At 55.1% G+C, this 23393-nt stretch overlaps 2 protein-coding genes across 11 annotated transcripts in view; one reads left to right on the forward strand and one right to left on the reverse strand.

Moving 5' to 3' along the window:
* Nucleotides 1–5041: 5041 nt before the first annotated feature.
* Nucleotides 5042–6600, forward strand: LOC120982393 (serine/arginine repetitive matrix protein 1-like). The gene is made up of 2 exons (XM_040412507.1): nt 5042–5416; nt 5480–6600. Exons 1-2 carry the CDS (start codon nt 5079–5081, stop codon nt 6564–6566), a joined length of 1425 nt encoding a protein of 474 aa, XP_040268441.1. The 5' UTR covers nt 5042–5078; the 3' UTR covers nt 6567–6600.
* ADAM15 (ADAM metallopeptidase domain 15) overlaps nt 5132–23393 on the reverse strand; it is a 60265-nt gene continuing 42003 nt past the window's right edge. For 2 of the 10 annotated variants that reach the window (XM_040412499.1, XM_040412502.1), the window contains 9 exons: nt 12701–12896; nt 12427–12498; nt 12138–12249; nt 9469–9613; nt 9298–9394; nt 8886–8963; nt 8645–8716; nt 8246–8370; nt 5132–8113 (listed from right to left, as the gene is read on the reverse strand). In XM_040412499.1, coding sequence (XP_040268433.1) covers nt 8068–8113; nt 8246–8370; nt 8645–8716; nt 8886–8963; nt 9298–9394; nt 9469–9613; nt 12138–12249; nt 12427–12498; nt 12701–12896 — 943 coding nt within the window. In that variant the 3' untranslated portion in view covers nt 5132–8067. Of the gene's footprint in view, nt 8114–8245; nt 8371–8644; nt 8717–8885; nt 8964–9190; nt 9395–9468; nt 9614–12137; nt 12250–12426; nt 12499–12700; nt 12897–23393 lie in introns of those variants that run through there. The other 8 variants (XR_005774890.1, XR_005774891.1, XM_040412501.1 and 5 more) reach the window with 8 other exon arrangements.

Genomic DNA, 23393 nt, shown 5'->3' on the forward strand with positions numbered 1-23393 from the left:
CTGCCTGCTGAGCTGTGTATCTAATCCTATCCTGTGTGATACTGTCTGCTGAGCTGTGTATCTAATCCTATCCTGTGTGATACTGTCTGCTGAGCTGTGTATCTAATCCTGTCCTGTGTGATACTGACTGCTGAGCTGTGTATCTAATCCTATCCTGTGTGATACTGTCTGCTGAGCTGTGTATCTAATCCTATCCTGTGTGATACTGTCTGCTGAGCCGTGTATCTAATCCTATCCTGTGTGATACTGTCTGCTGAGCTGTGTATCTAATCCTCTCCTGTGTGATACTGTCTGCTGATCTGTGTATTTAATCCTGTCCTGTGTGATACTGTCTGCTGAGCTGTGTATCTAATCCTCTCCTGTGTGATACAGTCTGCTGAGCTGTGTATCTAATCCTGTCCTGTGTGATACTGTCTGCTGAGCTGTGTATCTAATCCTCTCCTGTGTGATACAGCCTGCTGAGCTATGTATCTAATCCTATCCTGTGATACTGTCTGCTGAGCTGTGTATCTAATCCTGTCCTGTGTGATACTGTCTGCTGAGCTGTGTATCTAATCCTGTCCTGTGTGATACTGTCTGCTGAGAGGTGTATCTAATCCTATCTTGTCTGATACAGTCAGATGTCTTGGTGTATCTATACACAAGTAATATCTAGCCCCAGGAAGCAGTTCTTGAAAGGAAGCTTTCCCTCTGTGGATGTAATGATAAATATATAGCCTCTAGCCTGGACGAGACGCGGCCTTTAGCCTGGGAGAGGGACGAGACGCGGCCTCTAGCCTGGACGAGACGCGGCCTCTAGCCTGGGAGAGGGACGAGACGCGGCCTCTAGTCTGGGAGAGGGACGAGACGCGGCCTCTAGCCTGGGCGAGTGACGAGACGGCGCCTCTAGCCTGGGCGAGTGACGAGACGGCGCCTCTAGCCTGGGCGAGGGACGAAACGCGGCCTCTAGCCTGGGCGAGGGACGAGACGCGGCCTCTAGCCTGGGCGAGGGACGAGACGCGGCCTCTAGCCTGGGCGAGGGACGAGACGCGGCCTCTAGCCTGGGTATTTTATACTCGTTCTCAGCCTGTGCAACAGTAGTGGATTGTCCTCTGTATACTCGTCGCCGGTCCTCGTCTTCTGTATTGTCATTGTTGGCCTGCTCAACACCATAAGTTCCTCCTTAATATACTGGTCGTTGGCCGGTATAACAGCAAGCTCCACCAGTTTATATTCTGCGTCGGCCTGTGTAGCAGCAATGCTTCCTCCTCCTTATACTTTACATTGGCCTGTGTAGCAGCAATGCTTCCTCCTCCTTATACTTTACATCGGCCTGTGTAGCAGCAATGCTTCCTCCTCCTTATACTTTACATCGGCCTGTGTAGCAGCAATGCTTCCTCCTCCTTATACTTTACATTGGCCTGTGTAGCAGCAATGCTTCCTCCTCCTTATACTTTACATTGGCCTGTGTAGCAGCAATGCTTCCTCCTCCTTATACTTTACGTCAGCCTGTGTAGCAGCAATGCTTCCTCCTCCTTATACTTTACATTGGCCTGTGTAGCAGCAATGCTTCCTCCTCCTTATACTTTCCGTCGGCCTGTGTAGCAGCAATGCTTCCTCCTCCTTATACTTTACATTGGCCTGTGTAGCAGCAATGCTTCCTCCTCCTTATACTTTACATTGGCCTGTGTAGCAGCAATGCTTCCTCCTCCTTATACTTTACGTCGGCCTGTGTAGCAGCAATGCTTCCTCCTCCTTATACTTTACATCGGCCTGTGTAGCAGCAATGCTTCCTCTTCCTTATACTTTACATCGGCCTGTGTAGCAGCAATGCTTCCTCCTCCTTATACTTTACGTCGGCCTGTGTAGCAGCAATGCTTCCTCCTCCTTATACTTTACATTGGCCTGTGTAGCAGCAATGCTTCCTCCTCCTTATACTTTACATCGGCCTGTGTAGCAGCAATGCTTCCTCCTCCTTATACTTTACGTCAGCCTGTGTAGCAGCAATGCTTCCTCCTCCTTATACTTTACATTGGCCTGTGTAGCAGCAATGCTTCCTCCTCCTTATACTTTACATTGGCCTGTGTAGCAGCAATGCTTCCTCCTCCTTATACTTTACGTCGGCCTGTGTAGCAGCAATGCTTCCTCCTCCTTATACTTTACATCGGCCTGTGTAGCAGCAATGCTTCCTCCTCCTTATACTTTACGTCGGCCTGTGTAGCAGCAATGCTTCCTCCTCCTTATACTTTATGTCGGCCTGTGTAGCAGCAATGCTTCCTCCTCCTTATACTTTACGTCGGCCTGTGTAGCAGCAATGCTTCCTCCTCCTTATACTTTACGTCGGCCTGTGTAGCAGCAATGCTTCCTCCTCCTTATACTTTACGTCGGCCTGTGTAGCAGCAATGCTTCCTCCTCCTTATACTTTACGTCGGCCTGTGTAGCAGCAATGCTTCCTCTTCCTTATACTTTACATCGGCCTGTGTAGCAGCAATGCTTCCTCCTCCTTATACTTTACGTCGGCCTGTGTAGCAGCAATGCTTCCTCCTCCTTATACTTTACATTGGCCTGTGTAGCAGCAATGCTTCCTCCTCCTTATACTTTACGTCGGCCTGTGTAGCAGCAATGCTTCCTCCTCCTTATACTTTACATCGGCCTGTGTAGCAGCAATGCTTCCTCCTCCTTATACTTTACGTTGGCCTGTGTTGCAGCAATGATTTTTCTGCCGTATAGTTTGCTCGACCCTTTTACTCTCCGGGGTTTCTCTGTCCTCCTGATAGCGGAGCCATAACTGTATGGAGACAGGAGAGATAGGTGTCGTCTTAACGACCGACAACTATTGATGGTGTATGGCAGCTTCTCTCCTCTTCCTCCATATCTGTAGAGGTGTCAATGAGTGAAGGGTGAGCCCCGTATCTACACCTTTCATCACTTGTAGTGGAACGAACTCTTCAATCCCTCAGAACATTCACTTTCGTCAGACACCGGAATGGTCTTCTGCCTTGAAGTGGGGTTTTCTATGGTTTCCGAGGCTTCCAGATGACGATGAGCAGTAACTTTGGGTTGTAAAGATTTTACTTGGGTCTGATCGGGGCCATTACCTCTCACATTCCCCTTAATCTACTTGATACAAAGACAGGGTCCCCAAGATATAAGGGACTGACCCCCGCCCAGTAACTGTCCTCACACTTCAGCCATTGTTCTTCAGACCCGTGGAAAGTCCATATTCTGATTTCCTTTACAACCTTGGCTGGGTGCGATCAGCTGCAGACTCGTACTGTTATAATTTATTACATGTAGTGAAGAGATGACGCCTTGCGAGATTACACGTCAGTGCGCTCACGTATGTTCCTTGACGTTTACCACTTGTACTACTGTGTCCTACGTCCTTTCATCGGCTACGTTCACATCTGCGTTTTTAGTTCCGGTTTTGAGAACTGGCAGAGGATCTCATACCCTGAATTAGAAGGATCCCTTCCACTTAATACATCCTGATGGCTCAGTCTTGGACGGATACGGCTCTATTAAATCAAAACTGAACAAACCTGCTGATCAGGCACGAAAATCCACGCAAGTCAATGGGAGTCTCCTTATGTAACACAAAAAACGGATCAGGCACCATTGACCTACATTGGGGGTCATGACGGATCTGTCTTGCTCTGCATCCCAGGACGGAAAGCAAACCGCAGCACGCTGCTCTCCGTATGAGAACGGATTGTATTCTGGTGACTCCGTTCTGTTCAGTTACGTTTTGTCCCGACTGACAATGAATGGCGACAAAACTGAAGCGTTTTTTCCCCCAGTATTGTGATCCTATGACGGTTCTCAATACCAGAAGATATTAACACTAGTGTGAAAGTCGCCTCAGGGTACGTTCACACTGGCGTTATTCTTTTCCGGCACAGAGTTCCATCCTAGGGGCTCAATACCGGAAAAGAACTGATCAGTTTTCTCCCCATGGATTCTGAATGGAGAGCGATCCGTTCACGATGCAGCAGTTCAGTGCCTCTTACGTTTTATGGCCGGAGATTATACCACAGAATGCCGGATTCCATTGAAATGTATTAATGCCAGATTCGGTACCACCGGATCCAGTTTCCCGATCTGCGCATGCACAGACCTTTAAAAATGTGAAAAAAATAAATACCAGATCTGTTTTTCCGGATGACACCAGAAAGACGGATCCGGTATTGCAATGCATTTGTCAGAGGGATCCGCATCTGGATCCGTCTCACAAATGCATCCATTTGCGTCCGGATTGCTGGATCCGGCAGGCAGTTCCGGTGCCAGAACTGTAGTACCTTACATTGACCTTCATGCTGCTTCCAGACTTTTTTTTTGTTGATCAGTTTTGTCCTCATTGACAATTAATGGGGAAAAACGGAACCGTTAAAGGGTACTTTCACACGAGCATTAATATTCAGTTTTGTCGCCATTCAGTGTCAATAGGGACAAAACGTAACTGAGCACAACAGTCACCAGAATGCGTTCCGTTCTCATACCGGAGAGCAGCGTGCTGCGGTTTTCTTTCAGTCATGGGATGCAGAGAAAGACGGATCCGTCATAAGGAAAACAGAGGTGGTGCGCTCACCTGGAGCCAATAGAAGGACGCACGGACAACGCCGGGAACCTAGGCGTAAAGGTGCGTATCCAAAATGAAAAGAGGGAGAGTCCAGCTTCCAAATATACCTGGTAACTCTAATAATTCAGTGCAGTAAAAACCAAAGACAATCCACGTCTACGCGTTTCAGATCTCGTGATGTTGATCCTTAATCATGACAAAAGAAGGATGGTGTGAACCAGGACTAAATAATGGCCGGCTGGGTCATAGCCACAAGGCAAGTCAATGGGGGCGGATCCGTTTTCTCGGACACAATAGAAAACGGATCCGTCCCCTATTGACTCTCAGTGGAGTCCATGACGGATTGGCTATGTTACAGATAACACAACTGGATTTAAAACGCAAATGTGAAAGTCGCCTTGATTGGACAGAAAGCTGGATTGTGAGCTCCAATGACAAGTTGGCCAATTAACAGAAAACATCAATCGATTTGGAATTGTTTCTTAGGATCTCCAGGCCCTGGTCCACGGGAAAGGTCTGAATGAAGATGTCCGTTCTGGCGGTCACCACAATGACAAGAAAGGACACCACAGATCACAGCAGTCTCTTTATCACATATCATATATACACAACCAGATGTACAAAGCCCGTGCTGTCCACCTACTGCCCCGCCAGTCACAGGAAGAAGTGCTGCCCCCGCCAGACAGTCACCGGAAGAAGTGCTGCCCCCGCCAGACAGTCACCGGAAGAAGTGCTGCCCCCGCCAGACAGTCACCGGAAGAAGTACTGCCCCCGACAAACAGTCACCGGAAGAAGTACTGCCCCCGCCAGACAGTCACAGGAAGAAGTACTGCCCCCGCCAGACAGTCACCGGAAGAAGTACTGCCCCCAACAAACAGTCACCGGAAGAAGTACTGCCCCGCCAGACAGTCACCGGAAGAAGTACTGCCCCCGCCAGTCACCGGAAGAAGTACTGCCCCCCGCCAGACAGTCACAGGAAGAAGTACTGCCCCCGCCAGACAGTCACCGGAAGAAGTACTGCCCCCAACAAACAGTCACCGGAAGAAGTACTGCCCCGCCAGACACAGGAAGAAGTGCTGCCCCCGCCAGACAGTCACCGGAAGAAGTACTGCCCCCGCCAGACAGTCACCGGAAGAAGTACTGCCCCCGCCAGACAGTCACAGGAAGAAGTACTGCCCCCGCCAGACAGTCACAGGAAGAAGTACTGCCCCCAACAAACAGTCACAGGAAGAAGTACTGCCCCCGCCAGACAGTCACAGGAAGAAGTACTGCCCCCAACAAACAGTCACCGGAAGAAGTGCTGCCCCCGCCAGTCACAGGAAGAAGTGCTGCCCCCGCCAGACAGTCACCGGAAGAAGTACTGCCCCCGCCAGACAGTCACAGGAAGAAGTACTGCCCCCGCCAGACAGTCACAGGAAGAAGTACTGCCCCCAACAAACAGTCACCGGAAGAAGTGCTGCCCCCGCCAGACAGTCACAGGAAGAAGTACTGCCCCCCGCCAGACAGTCACAGGAAGAAGTACTGCCCCCGCCAGACAGTCACAGGAAGAAGTACTGCCCCCGCCAGACAGTCACCGGAAGAAGTACTGCCCCCGCCAGACAGTCACCGGAAGAAGTACTGCCCCCGCCAGACAGTCACCGGAAGAAGTACTGCCCCCGCCAGACAGTCACCGGAAGAAGTACTGCCCCCGCCAGACAGTCACAGGAAGAAGTACTGCCCCCGCCAGACAGTCACCGGAAGAAGTGCTGCCCCCGCCAGACAGTCACCGGAAGAAGTGCTGCCCCCGCCAGACAGTCACCGGAAGAAGTGCTGCCCCCGCCAGACAGTCACCGGAAGAAGTGCTGCCCCCGCCAGACAGTCACCGGAAGAAGTGCTGCCCCCGACAGACAGTCACAGGAAGAAGTACTGCCCCGCCACACAGTCACAGGAAGAAGTACTGCCCCCACCAGACAGTCACAGGAAGAAGTGCCGCCCTCTGCCTGATGGTCACAGGAAGAAGAAGTGCTGACCTGCCGCTCAGAGGAAGAGCCAGAAGCGCTGCCCTCTACCTGCCGCTCAGAGGACGAGCCAAAGTGCTGCCCTCTACCTGCCGCTCAGAGGACGAGCCAAAGCGCTGCCCTCTACCTGCCGCTCAGAGGAAGAGCCAGAAGCGCTGCCCTCTACCTGCCGCTCAGAGGAAGAGCCAGAAGCCCTGCCCTCTACCTGCCGCTCAGAGGAAGAGCTAGAAGCGCTGCCCTCTACCTGCCGCTCAGAGGAAGAGCCAGAAGCGCTGCCCTCTACCTGCCGCTCAGAGGAAGAGCCAGAAGCGCTGCCCTCTACCTGCCGCTCAGAGGACGAGCCAAAGTGCTGCCCTCTACCTGCCGCTCAGAGGAAGAGCCAGAAGCGCTGCCCTCTACCTGCCGCTCAGAGGAAGAGCCAGAAGCCCTGCCCTCTACCTGCCGCTCAGAGGAAGAGCTAGAAGCCCTGCCCTCTACCTGCCGCTCAGAGGAAGAGCTAGAAGCGCTGCCCTCTACCTGCCGCTCAGAGGAAGAGCCAGAAGCGCTGCCCTCTACCTGCCGCTCAGAGGAAGAGCCAGAAGCGCTGCCCTCTACCTGCCGCTCAGAGGAAGAGCCAGAAGCGCTGCCCTCTACCTGCCGCTCAGAGGAAGAGCCAGAAGCGCTGCCCTCTACCTGCCGCTCAGAGGAAGAGCCAGAAGGGCTGCCCTCTACCTGCCGCTCAGAGGAAGAGCCAGAAGCGCTGCCCTCTACCTGCCGCTCAGAGGAAGAGCCAGAAGGGCTGCCCTCTACCTGCCGCTCAGAGGAAGAGCCAAAGTGCTGCCCTCTACCTGCCGCTCAGAGGAAGAGCCAGAAGCGCTGCCCTCTACCTGCCACTCAGAGGAAGAGCCAGAAGCGCTGCCCTCTACCTGCCACTCAGAGGAAGAGCTAGAAGCGCTGCCCTCTACCTGCCGCTCAGAGGAAGAGCCAGAAGCGCTGCCCTCTACCTGCCGCTCAGAGGAAGAGCCAGAAGCGCTGCCCTCTACCTGCTGCTCAGAGGAAGAGCCAGAAGTGCTGCAGCCTGCTGACCTTTCACAGGAGGTTCTAGAAGAGCTGTCCTCTGTCGGCCATTGATCTGACTGGGCAGAGGTTCAGCCGTCTGCCAGGAGCCATCATCCTATCCCTGCCCAAACCCTTCCCATCACAGTCAGCTCCTGCCGGGGGATGGAGGCAGATATGGAGTGATTCCATTCAGCACACAGTGCGTCGTTCCCTGCCCCTCACCCATCGGGCTCCCCAATTATTGCACGTAAGTATGTAAACTTGGCACACAAACAGTCATTCCAAACGTTCACTCAGCAATATAATAAAAAGGTAAATGTCTCAAAGAAAAGGGGGCCCCACGAGTCCAGCTGAGGGGGTGTACAAAGGCACGCTCGTCCTATATGAGGCAAGCCTCAATGTGCAGTAGTCACTATGCAGTCACTTGCTTCACCCAGGGACTCTCCTGGGGTCTCCTCCGACCTCTTCCACACATTACACTTTGGGGGTTCTTCTCGCATATGGGGGTCGTAGGGCATGCCTAAAAAAACACAACAGAGGAAAATCACAAGATGGCAGCACAAGTGTCAACACATGATAACGGATGTCCTCCCTCACATCAATGAGGAGGTCACCTGTGTGCTGGATGATGTCCCTGCAGAAGGAGTCTTACCGTGCTGGAAGCGCAGCGACATGGTCAGAGAAGGCGTCCACCCCGAGCAGAGGGTCCTGGCACTGCGCTATAGGACTAAGTGGTAATGGCTTCTTGGGAGGAGAGGGTTTGGTAAAAGAAGACACCTGCACAGGAGAAAATGCCCTTGAGATGGATGACTGTGAGCAGACCTGGAAAGTGTGCTCCATAAGTCCAGATACAGAGGAGACATCAGACCCCCCAACAAATCACGGCATCAGCCCCTGAGACGTGAAGATTTCATATTCTCCCACCTTCATCTGATCATGTTTGCCATGTTCACCCCAAGACTTCTGCCCCCCAACGTGTGTCACTTCTCCCCCTGCATTACGCCCCCAATCCCTTCATCCCCACGGAGGTACACAGAGCCTTGCTTGTTACCTGGGCCCGACGTGGAAAGGGGTCCACAGGGAGGGGCCGAGTTGGGGCAGGTGGCCTGTCCTGAGCAGCAGCCTGGATGAAGAGAGCGGCAAGAGTGACTGGCAGCCATGCAGTGCCAAGCAATGAGGGAGGCTCCAGGATTATTGGGGGCAGGGGATTATCAAGAGATGAGACATGCAGAGATTATGACAGGGGTCAGCACCGGCCCACCAGCTCACACCACAGCACCCGAGGTCGTTACCTGGCTGCGCCTCTGAACTGGGTCAGGTGGGAGAGGCTTGGATGGAGGATCGGGCCGGTCACAGCCTTCATAATCAGACTGAGTGGGTGCACAGAAGACCGTGGAGGATGGGGTGACATGGACACGGAGTGTGAGGAGCATAATGGAGGTAAACAGTCACACATTGGTCGAAAGCAGAGAAAAAGAGAAAAACAAGACATGTTAATACTGTAAGAGGTTAGTCCCGTGTTAAGCTTTAGTCTGGAGGTCACACGGAGAACACGTCAAGTGCATGCATGGCCAGCAGTGCTCTTACTAGGACAGACCTAGACCCCTGGACTACTGCTCCTGAGGAGAGAGGTCATGAGACTCCTCCTGTCCCCCGAGGATGAGACAGTGTTATCTGTGGGATGCTGCTGCGTCTTCTTCTCACCTGGTTACTCGCGGACATCACCTGCAGCTCAGTACTCTGTGTCCGGTGCGGTGGTGGTGGCCGCTGGGGTCGGAGCGGGCCGCTGCTGTGGGTGACTCTGTAGGTATAATGTAGAGGGTCACAGGGTGCAGTGTGCTGGCCAGATTACCAGACACAGGGTTACAGCCTCACCTGTACTGACATTTACTGCTACTGCTGAAGACCCCGCACAGCATCCTCTGCAGACATCCCCGTTTCAGGTAACAGAAGAAGAGGACGACAACGAGGCAGATGACCAGGAGAACCAGGAAGACAGTGCCGGCCACTGAACTGCTGGCTGCAAAGAGCGATCAGAAGGATCAGTCGTGTGCGGACAGCAGCGGGCGAACCAGGCGCGCTCTGACAGCAGCGGACGGACCAGGCGCGCTCTGACAGCAGCGGACGGACCAGGCGCGCTCTGACAGCAGCGGACGGACCAGGCGCGCTCTGACAGCAGCGGACGGACCAGGCGCGCTCTGACAGCAGCGGACGGACCAGGCGCGCTCTGACAAAAGCAGACGGAGCAGGCGCGTGCTGACAGAAGCAGACGGAGCAGGCGCGTGCTGACAGAAGCAGACGGAGCAGGCGCGTGCTGACAGAAGCAGACGGAGCAGGCGCGTGCTGACAGAAGCAGACGGAGCAGGCGCGTGCTGACAGAAGCAGACGGAGCAGGCGCGTGCTGACAGAAGCAGACGGAGCAGGCGCGTGCTGACAGAAGCAGACGGAGCAGGCGCGTGCTGACAGAAGCAGACGGAGCAGGCGCGTGCTGACAGAAGCAGACGGAGCAGGCGCGTGCTGACAGAAGCAGACGGAGCAGGCGCGTGCTGACAGAAGCAGACGGAGCAGGCGCGTGCTGACAGAAGCAGACGGAGCAGGCGCGTGCTGACAGAAGCAGACGGAGCAGGCGCGTGCTGACAGAAGCAGACGGAGCAGGCGCGTGCTGACAGAAGCAGACGGAGCAGGCGCGTGCTGACAGAAGCAGACGGAGCAGGCGCGTGCTGACAGAAGCAGACGGAGCAGGCGCGTGCTGACAGAAGCAGGCGCGTGCTGACAGAAGCAGACGGAGCAGGCGCGTGCTGACAGAAGCAGACGGACCAGGCGCGTGCTGACAGAAGCAGACGGAGCAGGCGCGTGCTGACAGAAGCAGACGGAGCAGGCGCGTGCTGACAGAAGCAGACGGAGCAGGCGCGTGCTGACAGAAGCAGACGGAGCAGGCGCGTGCTGACAGAAGCAGACGGAGCAGGCGCGTGCTGACAGAAGCAGACGGAGCAGGCGCGTGCTGACAGAAGCAGACGGAGCAGGCGCGTGCTGACAGAAGCAGACGGAGCAGGCGCGTGCTGACAGAAGCAGACGGAGCAGGCGCGTGCTGACAGAAGCAGACGGAGCAGGCGCGTGCTGACAGAAGCAGACGGAGCAGGCGCGTGCTGACAGAAGCAGACGGACCAGGCGCGTGCTGACAGAAGCAGACGGAGCAGGCGCACGCTGAGAACAGCGGAGGATCAGGCAGGCATTGACAGCAGCGGACGGGCAAGGCACGCGCTGACAGCAGCGGACAGAGCAGGTGTGCGCTGACAGCAGCGGAGGATCAGGCAGGCACTGACAGCAGTGGACAGATCAGGCAGGCGCTGACAGCAATGGATGGATCAGGCAGGCGCTGACACCAGCAGAGGATCAGGCAGGCGCTGACACCAGCAGAGGATCAGGCAGGCGCTGATAGCAGCGGACAGAGCAGGTGTGCGCTGACAGCAGTGGAGGATCGGGCAGGCACTGACAGCAGTGGATGGATCAGGCAGGCACTTACAGCAGTGGATGGATCAGGCAGGCACTGACACCAGTGGACAGATCAGGCAGGCGCTGACAGCAGTGGACGGATCAGGCAGGCACTGACAGCAGTGGACGGATCAGGCAGGCACTGACAGCAGTGGACGGATCAGGCAGGCGCTGACAGCAGCGGAGAGATCAGGCAGGCGCTGACAGCAGTGGATGGATCAGGCAGGCGCTGACACCAGCAGAGGATCAGGCAGGCGCTGACACCAGCAGAGGATCAGGCAGGCGCTGACACCAGCAGAGGAGGATCAGGCAGGCGCTGACAGCAGTGGATGGATCAGGCAGGCACTGACACCAGTGGACAGATCAGGCAGGCACTTACAGCAGTGGACAGATCAGGCAGGCGCTGACACCAGCAGAGGATCAGGCAGGCGCTGACAGCAGCGGACAGAGCAGGCAGGCACTGACACCAGTGGACAGATCAGGCAGGCACTTACAGCAGTGGATGGATCAGGCAGGCACTGACACCAGTGGACAGATCAGGCAGGCACTTACAGCAGCGGATGGATCAGGCAGGCGCTGACAGCAGTGGATGGATCAGGCAGGCACTGACACCAGTGGACAGATCAGGCAGGCACTTACAGCAGTGGATGGATCAGGCAGGCACTTACAGCAGTGGATGGATCAGGCAGGCACTGACACCAGTGGACAGATCAGGCAGGCACTGACACCAATGGATGGATCAGGCAGGCGCTGACCCCAGCAGAGGATCAGGCAGGCGCTGACAGCAGTGGACAGAGCAGGCAGGCACTGACACCAGTGGACAGATCAGGCAGGCACTTACAGCAGCGGATGGATCAGGCAGGCACTGACACCAGTGGACAGATCAGGCAGGCACTTACAGCAGTGGATGGATCAGGCAGGCACTGACACCAATGGATGGATCAGGCAGGCGCTGACCCCAGCAGAGGATCAGGCAGGCGCTGACCGCAGCGGATGGTCAGACAGGTGCTGACAACAGTAGAGGACACTAAAGAAATAAGGCCAAACCTCACCAGAATCCTGGGAAATCGGCCCACTGTCCTGGCTTCCACCATGGCCAGACGAGTCGCAGTGCGGCGGAGCCCAGCCGGGATCGCAGTGACAGTTACCATTACTGTTACACACCTGCAAATCAGAACAAAAGGGAAGATCAAGACTGGGGACTAAGCGCAAGACGGGACTCATGTGGACCGCCAGTGAGCTGCTGTGAGGAAGGGAAGGTAAATGGCTGGTGACATGGACCTCTGTGCGGCTGAGTCAGCAGAGAGGAGAGACAATACACACAGGGACCCCCTCTCTCACCCCATGGCCCCCACATCTGCACGCCTGGGCCTTCAGTTCTGCAGCATCTCGACACTGCCGATTAACACAAACCTAGAACAAGAGGAACATGAGGTAAGTCAATCAGAGAAGGACAGCGGGTGGGGCAGCAGGCACAGTATGGAGGGTATGGAGGTACAATGTCTCATGTGAGACCTCCAGAGAGTCACAAAACCATGACTAGTGATGGGAGAACATGGTCTACATGCCACCAATAGCTCTGGTTAATGGACAACCAGCGGTCTGTAGTACTCACCTGTCCCGGCCTGCACACCGTCCCCGTCTTTACCAGAACAGAGTCCCAAACATCATCTCCCAGATTAAAGTATGTGCCCCGACACGAGACCTCCGTTCCATTCACTGATATCTTCACTGAGATCACTTCTGCACTGGTGCCCAACAGTGGGCGATCTCTGCCACCCAGGCACTGAATGCGGCCACAGAGGACATTCCTGGAAGAGAAACCAAGAGACGAGGTAGGTGGAGCGGATACATACGGCAGGACACACGGTAGGTGGAGCGGATACATACGGCAGGACACACGGTAGGTGGAGCAGATACATACGGCAGGACACACGGTAGGTGGGGCGGATACATACGGCAGGACACACGATATGTGGAGCGGATACATACGGCAGGACACACGGTAGATGGAGCGGATACATACGGCAGGACACACGGTAGGTGGGGCGGATACATACGGCAGGACACACGGTAGGTGGAGCGGATACATACGGCAGGACACACGGTAGGTGGAGCGGATACATACGGCAGGACACACGGTAGGTGGAGCGGATACATACGGCAGGACACACGGTAGGTGGAGCGGATACATACGGCAGGACACACGGTAGGTGGAGCGGATACATACGGCAGGACACACGGTAGGTGGAGCGGATACATACGGCAGGACACACGGTAGGTGGAGCGGATACATACGGCAGGACACACGGTAGATGGAGCGGATACATACGGCAGGACACACGGTAGGTGGGGCGGATACATACGGCAGGACACACGGTAGGTGGGGCGGATACATACGGCAGGACACACGGTAGGTGGCGCGGATACATACGGCAGGACACACGGTAGGTGGGGCGGATACATACGGCAGGACACACGGTAGATGGGGCGGATACATACGGCAGGACACACGGTAGGTGGAGCGGATACATACGGCAGGACACACGGTAGGTGAAGCGGATACATACGGCAGGACACACGGTAGATGGAGCGGATACATACGGCAGGACACACGGTAGGTGGAGCGGATACATACGGCAGGACACACGGTAGGTGGAGCGGATACATACGGCAGGACACACGGTAGGTGGAGCGGATACATACGTCAGGACACACTGTAGATGGAGCGGATACATACGGCAGGACACACGGTAGGTGGAGCGGATACATACGGCAGGACACACGGTAGATGGAGCGGATACATACGGCAGGACACACTGTAGATGGAGCGGATACATACGGCAGGACACACTGTAGGTGGAGCGGATACATACGGCAGGACACACGGTAGGTGGAGCGGATACATACGGCAGGACACACGGTAGGTGGAGCGGATACCTACGGCAGGACACACGGTAGGTGGAGCGGATACATACGGCAGGACACACGGTAGGTGGAGCGGATACATACGGCAGGACACACGGTAGGTGGAGCGGATACATACGGCAGGACACACGGTAGGTGGAGCGGATACATACGGCAGGACACACGGTAGGTGGAGCGGATACATACGGCAGGACACACGGTAGATGGAGCGGATACATACGGCAGGACACGCGGTAGGTGGAGCGGATACATACGGCAGGACACGCGGTAGGTGGAGCGGATACATACGGCAGGACACGCGGTAGGTGGAGCGGATACATACGGCAGGACACGCGGTAGGTGGAGCGGATACATACGGCAGGACACACGGTAGGTGGAGCGGATACATACGGCAGGACACACGGTAGATGGAGCGGATACATACGGCAGGACACACGGTAGGTGGAGCGGATACATACGGCAGGAAACACGGTAGGTGGAGCGGATACATACGGCAGGACACACGGTAGGTGGAGCGGATACATACGGCAGGACACACGGTAGGTGGAGCGGATACATACGGCAGGACACACGGTAGGTGGAGCGGATACATACGGCAGGACACACGGTAGGTGGAGCGGATACATACGGCAGGACACACGGTAGGTGGGGCGGATACATACGGCAGGACACGCGGTAGGTGGAGCGGATACATACGGCAGGACACGCGGTAGGTGGAGCGGATACATACGGCAGGACACGCGGTAGGTGGAGCGGATACATACGGCAGGACACGCGGTAGGTGGAGCGGATACATACGGCAGGACACGCGGTAGATGGAGCGGATACATACGGCAGGACACGCGGTAGGTGGGGCGGATACATACGGCAGGACACACGGTAGATGGAGCGGATACATACGGCAGGACACACGGTAGGTGGAGCGGATACATACGGCAGGAAACACGGTAGGTGGAGCGGATACATACGGCAGGACACACGGTAGGTGGAGCAGATACATACGGCAGGACACACGGTAGGTGGGGCGGATACATACGGCAGGACACACGGTAGGTGGGGCGGATACATACGGCAGGACACACGGTAGATGGAGCGGATACATACGGCAGGACACACGGTAGATGGAGCGGATACATACGGCAGGACACACGGTAGGTGGAGCGGATACATACGGCAGGACACACGGTAGGTGGAGCGGATACATACGGCAGGACACACGGTAGGTGGAGCGGATACATACGGCAGGACACACGGTAGGTGGAGCGGATACATACGGCAGGACACACGGTAGGTGGAGCGGATACATACGGCAGGACACACGGTAGGTGGAGCGGATACATACGGCAGGACACACTGTAGATGGAGCGGATACATACGGCAGGACACACGGTAGATGGAGCGGATACATACGGCAGGACACACGGTAGGTGGAGCGGATACATACGGCAGGACACACGGTAGATGGAGCGGATACATACGGCAGGACACAAGGTAGATGGAGCGGATACATACGGCAGGACACACGGTAGGTGGAGCGGATACATACGGCAGGACACACGGTAGGTGGAGCGGATACATACGGCAGGACACACGGTAGATGGAGCGGATACATACGGCAGGACACACGGTAGGTGGAGCGGATACATACGGCAGGACACACGGTAGGTGGAGCGGATACATACGGCAGGACACACGGTAGATGGAGCGGATACATACGGCAGGACACACGGTAGGTGGAGCGGATACATACGGCAGGACACACTGTAGGTGGAGCGGATACATACGGCAGGACACACGGTAGGTGGAGCGGATACATACGGCAGGACACACAATAGGTGGAGCGGATACATACGGCAGGACACACGGTAGGTGGAGCGGATACATACGGCAGGACACACGGTAGGTGGAGCGGATACATACGGCAGGACACACGGTAGGTGGAGCGGATACATACGGCAGGACACACGGTAGGTGGGGCGGATACATACGGCAGGACACACGGTAGGTGAAGCGGATACATACGGCAGGACACACGGTAGATGGAGCGGATACATACGGCAGGACACACGGTAGGTGGAGCGGATACATACGGCAGGACACACGGTAGGTGGAGCGGATACATACGGCAGGACACACGGTAGGTGGAGCGGATACATACGGCAGGACACACGGTAGGTGGAGCGGATACATACGGCAGGACACACGGTAGGTGGGGCGGATACATACGGCAGGACACACGGTAGGTGGGGCGGATACATACGGCAGGACACACGGTAGGTGGGGCGGATACATACGGCAGGACACACGGTAGGTGGGGCGGATACATACGGCAGGACACACGGTAGGTGGAGCGGATACATACGGCAGGACACACGGTAGGTGGGGCGGATACATACGGCAGGACACACGGTAGGTGGGGCGGATACATACGGCAGGACACACGGTAGGTGGGGCGGATACATACGGCAGGACACGCGGTAGGTGGAGCGGATACATACGGCAGGACACACGGTAGATGGAGCGGATACATACGGCAGGACACACGGTAGGTGGAGCGGATACATACGGCAGGACACACGGTAGATGGAGCGGATACATACGGCAGGACACACGGTAGGTGGAGCGGATACATACGTCAGGACACACGGTAGATGGAGCGGATACATACGGCAGGACACACGGTAGGTGGAGCGGATACATACGGCAGGACACACGGTAGATGGAGCGGATACATACGGCAGGACACACGGTAGATGGAGCGGATACATACGGCAGGACACGCGGTAGGTGGAGCGGATACATACGGCAGGACACGCGGTAGGTGGAGCGGATACATACGGCAGGACACACGGTAGGTGGAGCGGATACATACGGCAGGACACACGGTAGATGGAGCGGATACATACGGCAGGACACACGGTAGATGGAGCGGATACATACGGCAGGACACACGGTAGGTGGAGCGGATACATACGGCAGGACACGCGGTAGGTGGAGCGGATACATACGGCAGGACACACGGTAGGTGGAGCGGATACATACGGCAGGACACGCGGTAGGTGGAGCGGATACATACGGCAGGACACACGGTAGATGGAGCGGATACATACGGCAGGACACACGGTAGGTGGAGCGGATACATACGGCAGGACACACGGTAGATGGAGCGGATACATACGGCAGGACACACGGTAGATGGAGCGGATACATACGGCAGGACACACGGTAGGTGGAGCGGATACATACGGCAGGACACACGGTAGATGGAGCGGATACATACGGCAGGACACACGGTAGATGGAGCGGATACATACGGCAGGACACACGGTAGATGGAGCGGATACATACGGCAGGACACACGGTAGGTGGAGCGGATACATACGGCAGGACACACGGTAGATGGAGCGGATACATACGGCAGGACACACGGTAGATGGAGCGGATACATACGGCAGGACACACGGTAGGTGGAGCGGATACATACGGCAGGACACACGGTAGATGGGGCGGATACATACGGCAGGACACACGGTAGATGGGGCGGATACATACGGCAGGACACACGGTAGGTGGAGCGGATACATACGGCAGGACACACGGTAGGTGGAGCGGATACATACGGCAGGACACACGGTAGGTGGAGCGGATACATACGGCAGGACACACGGTAGGTGGAGCGGATACATACGGCAGGACACACGGTAGATGGAGCGGATACATACGGCAGGACACACGGTAGATGGAGCGGATACATACGGCAGGACACACGGTAGGTGGAGCGGATACATACGGCAGGACACACGGTAGATGGAGCGGATACATACGGCAGGACACACGGTAGATGGAGCGGATACATACGGCAGGACACACTGTAGATGGAGCGGATACATACGGCAGGACACACGGTAGGTGGAGCGGATACATACGGCAGGACACACGGTAGGTGGAGCGGATACATACGGCAGGACACACGGTAGGTGGAGCGGATACATACGGCAGGACACACGGTAGGTGGAGCGGATACATACGGCAGGACACACGGTAGGTGGGGCGGATACATACGGCAGGACACACGGTAGATGGGGCGGATACATACGGCAGGACACACGGTAGGTGGAGCGGATACATACGGCAGGACACACTGTAGGTGGAGCGGATACATACGGCAGGACACACGGTAGGTGGAGCGGATACATACGGCAGGACACACGGTAGGTGGAGCGGATACATACGGCAGGACACACGGTAGGTGGAGCGGATACATACGGCAGGACACACGGTAGGTGGGGCGGATACATACGGCAGGACACACGGTAGATGGGGCGGATACATACGGCAGGACACACGGTAGGTGGAGCGGATACATACGGCAGGACACACTGTAGGTGGAGCGGATACATACGGCAGGACACACGGTAGATGGAGCGGATACATACGGCAGGACACACGGTAGGTGGAGCGGATACATACGGCAGGACACACGGTAGGTGGAGCGGATACATACGGCAGGACACACGGTAGGTGGAGCGGATACATACGGCAGGACACACGGTAGGTGGAGCGGATACATACGGCAGGACACACGGTAGGTGGAGCGGATACATACGGCAGGACACACGGTAGGTGGAGCGGATACATACGGCAGGACACACGGTAGGTGGAGCGGATACATACGGCAGGACACACGGTAGGTGGAGCGGATACATACGGCAGGACACACGGTAGATGGAGCGGATACATACGGCAGGACACACGGTAGGTGGGGCGGATACATACGGCAGGACACACGGTAGATGGGGCGGATACATACGGCAGGACACACGGTAGATGGGGCGGATACATACGGCAGGACACACGGTAGGTGGGGCGGATACATACGGCAGGACACACGGTAGGTGGAGCGGATACATACGGCAGGACACACTGTAGATGGAGCGGATACATACGGCAGGACACACGGTAGATGGAGCGGATACATACGGCAGGACACACGGTAGGTGGGGCGGATACATACGGCAGGACACACGGTAGATGGGGCGGATACATACGGCAGGACACACGGTAGATGGGGCGGATACATACGGCAGGACACACGGTAGATGGGGCGGATACATACGGCAGGACACACGGTAGGTGGAGCGGATACATACGGCAGGACACACGGTAGATGGGGCGGATACATACGGCAGGACACACGGTAGGTGGAGCGGATACATACGGCAGGACACACGGTAGGTGGGGCGGATACATACGGCAGGACACACGGTAGGTGGGGCGGATACATACGGCAGGACACACGGTAGGTGGGGCGGATACATACGGCAGGACACACGGTAGGTGGAGCGGATACATACGGCAGGACACACGGTAGGTGGAGCGGATACATACGGCAGGACACACGGTAGGTGGAGCGGATACATACGGCAGGACACACGGTAGATGGAGCGGATACATACGGCAGGACACACGGTAGGTGGAGCGGATACATACGGCAGGACACGCGGTAGGTAGGGCGGATACATACGGCAGGACACACGGTAGGTGGAGCGGATACATACGGCAGGACACACGGTAGATGGAGCGGATACATACGGCAGGACACGGTAGGTGGAGCGGATACATACGGCAGGACACACGGTAGGTGGAGCGGATACATACGGCAGGACACACAGTAGGTGGAGCGGATACATACGGCAGGACACACGGTAGGTGGAGCGGATACATACGGCAGGACACGCGGTAGGTAGAGCGGATACATACGGCAGGACACACGGTAGGTGGAGCGGATACATACGGCAGGACACACGGTAGGTGGAGCGGATACATACGGCAGGACACACGGTAGGTGGAGCGGATACATACGGCAGGACACACGGTAGGTGGAGCGGATACATACGGCAGGACACACGGTAGATGGAGCGGATACATACGGCAGGACACACGGTAGATGGAGCGGATACATACGGCAGGACACACGGTAGGTGGGGCGGATACATACGGCAGGACACACGGTAGGTGGAGCGGATACATACGGCAGGACACACGATATGTGGAGCGGATACATATGGCAGGACACACGGTAGGTGGAGCGGATACATACGGCAGGACACACGGTAGGTGGAGCGGATACATACGGCAGGACACACGGTAGGTGGGGCGGATACATACGGCAGGACACACGGTAGATGGAGCGGATACATACGTCAGGACACACGGTAGGTGGAGCGGATACATACGGCAGGACACACTGTAGATGGAGCGGATACATACGGCAGGACACACGGTAGGTGGAGCGGATACATACGGCAGGACACACGGTAGGTGGAGCGGATACATACGGCAGGACACACGGTAGGTGGAGCGGATACATACGGCAGGACACACGGTAGGTGGGGCGGATACATACGGCAGGACACACGATATGTGGAGCGGATACATACGGCAGGACACACGGTAGGTGGAGCGGATACATACGGCAGGACACACGGTAGATGGAGCGGATACATACGGCAGGACACACGGTAGGTGGAGCGGATACATACGGCAGGACACACGGTAGATGGAGCGGATACATACGGCAGGACACACGGTAGGTGGGGCGGATACATACGGCAGGACACACGGTAGGTGGGGCGGATACATACGGCAGGACACACGGTAGGTGGAGCGGATACATACGGCAGGACACACGATATGTGGAGCGGATACATACGGCAGGACACACGGTAGGTGGAGCGGATACATACGGCAGGACACACGGTAGGTGGAGCGGATACATACGGCAGGACACACGGTAGGTGGGGCGGATACATACGGCAGGACACACGGTAGGTGGGGCAGTATCTGACCTGCAGCCATGTTTATGCACATGTAGGTATGAGTGGCGGCAGGTATGTTACCCATTTAACCCTTTGTTAACCTCTCACCCTGCATTCCTTCTGTATGGGACAGAGCAGAGCACAGCGCTCACCTACCTCCAGCAGTCACACAGACTATACACACAAGGGGCATGCACTAGCGCTGGTCCCCATCGTCTGACCCCTGCTGGTCAGACAGGGGATAACTTTTCCAGCGGCCAGCAGAGTAACCCTTACATCTACAGGCTGCGGGCGATGCACAAGATTTTTAGATTTAATGTATGTAATCCACATTTCATGATACCAACATTTTGATTCGGTTTCGATACCATAAAAAAGTACTGCGATACCATTCGATACCACGCGAAAAAAAGATAACACCCAAAAAGCAGCGTGCATTCTGCATTTTTAAAAACGTTCGGCCCATAATCGAAGAGTCCTATCCTATATCTTGGGGGGGACAAGGGACTAAAAATAGCGAATCGCGCAGTTTTTATTGATTTTTCTGTTACGGCGCTCACTGAATAGGAGATTTCTTTAAATAGTTTGGACTTTTCGGGCGTGGCGATATGTTTAGTTATGGTTTATAAATTTTATATGTAAAATTGGGAAAGGGGGCGATTTATACTTATTAAATGAAAAACACTGATATAATAACTATCCCCCCCCCCCTTATGGGGCTGGATCCCTTGTCCTATTCCCCCTCTATTGTGGTGACTAGGACCTCACACTCACTGCTGCCCTGGGCTCTGTGCACACAGCAGCAGGGAGCTGACCATGGGCGGCTTCAGCAGCGTCCTGGCTGCCATGGTAACCGATCGGAGCCCCAGGATTACACTGCCAGGGCTCCGATCAGAAGCTGCCACTGCACCACCGATGATGATAACTAACGTTTAATACAAATACATAGCACCCAACCTCTATGACAGGAAGCTGACCATGGGCGGCTTCAGCAGCGTCCTGGCTGCCATGATAACCGATCGGAGCCCCAGGATTACACTGCCAGGGCTCCGATCAGAAGCTGCCACTGCACCACCGATGATGATAACTAACGTTTAATACAAATACATAGCACCCAACCTCTATGACAGGAAGCTGACCATGGGCGGCTTCAGCAGCGTCCTGGCTGCCATGATAACCGATCGGAGCCCCAGGATTACACTGCCAGGGCTCCGATCAGAAGCTGCCACTGCACCACCGATGATGATAACTAACGTTTAATACAAATACATAGCACCCAACCTCTATGACAGGAAGCTGACCATGGGTGGCTTCAGCAGCGTCCTGGCTGCCATGGTATCCGATCGGAGCCCCAGGATTACACAGCTGGGGCTCCGATCAGAAGCTGCCACTGCACCACCGATGATGATAACTAACGTTTTAATACAAATACATAGCACCCAACCTCTATGACAGGGAGCTGCGATCAGCGGCAGTTAACCCCTCAGGTGCCGCACCCAGCTGAATCACAAAGTCGGCACCCACCTCCTGTATTTGTATTAATGGGTTAATTTTTCGTTTCTCTGATATCAAAATAGACCGCAATTTTCAAAAAAAATGTGTATTTTTAACTTTTTCTGGTAAAATTGTTCAAATATAATTACATTTCTATACAAGTTTGTGTCAGAATTTATTGTGCTACATGTCTTTTAAGCAGCTCTGCCTTTCTGAGCACCTGTCATGTTTCTTGAGGTGCTAGAATGCCAGGATAGTATAAATACCCCCCAAATGACCCCAATTTAGAAAGAGGACACCCCAAAGTATTCGCGGAGGGGCATGGTGAGTTCATGTATGATTAAATTTTTTTTCACAAGTTAGCAGAAAATGACACTCTGAGGAAAAATAATAATAACAAAGTTTCCATTTCTGCTAACTTCTGGCAAAAAAAATAAAATCTCCCACGGACTCACTATGCCCCTCAGTGAATACCTTGGGGTGTCTACTTTCCGAAATGGGGTCATTTGTGGGGTGTGTTTACTGTTCTGGCATTTTGGGGGGGGCTAAATTGTGAGCAACCCTGTAAAGCCTAAAGGTACTCGTTGGACTTGCGGCCCCTTTACGCATCTAGGCTGCAAAAGTGTCACACATGTGGTATCGCCGTACTCAGGAGAAGTAGGGCAATGTGTTTTGGGGTGTATTTTTACATATACTCATGCTGTGTGAGAAATATCTCTGTAAATTACAACTTTGTATAAAAAAAATTAAAAAGTTGTCATTTACAGAGATATTTCTCTCACACAGCATGGGTATATGTAAAAATACACCCCAAAACACATTGCCCAACTTCTCCTGAGTACGGCGATACCATATATGTGACACTTTTTTGCAGCCGAAATGCGTAAAGGGGCCCACATTCCAAAGAGCACCTTTAGGATTTCACAGGGCATTTTTACGCATTTGGATTCCAGACTTCTTCTCACGCTTTAGGGCCCCTAAAATGCCAGGGCAGTATAAATACCCCACAAGTGACCCCATTTTGGAAAGAAGACACCCCAAGGTATTCCATGAGGGCATGGCGAGTTC

Source organism: Bufo bufo, chromosome 11 (assembly GCF_905171765.1).
Source record: "Bufo bufo chromosome 11, aBufBuf1.1, whole genome shotgun sequence".
NCBI lineage: Eukaryota > Metazoa > Chordata > Amphibia > Anura > Bufonidae > Bufo > Bufo bufo.

Coding starts and splice junctions, on each gene's coding strand:
- LOC120982393 (XM_040412507.1), top strand. CDS start 5,079: ATGAAGATGTCCGTTCTGGCGGTCACCACAATGACAAGAAAGGACACC. Junction 5,417..5,479: donor CCAGACAGTCACCGGAAGAA/GTACTGCCCCCA, acceptor TCACCGGAAGAA/GTACTGCCCCCGCCAGTCAC.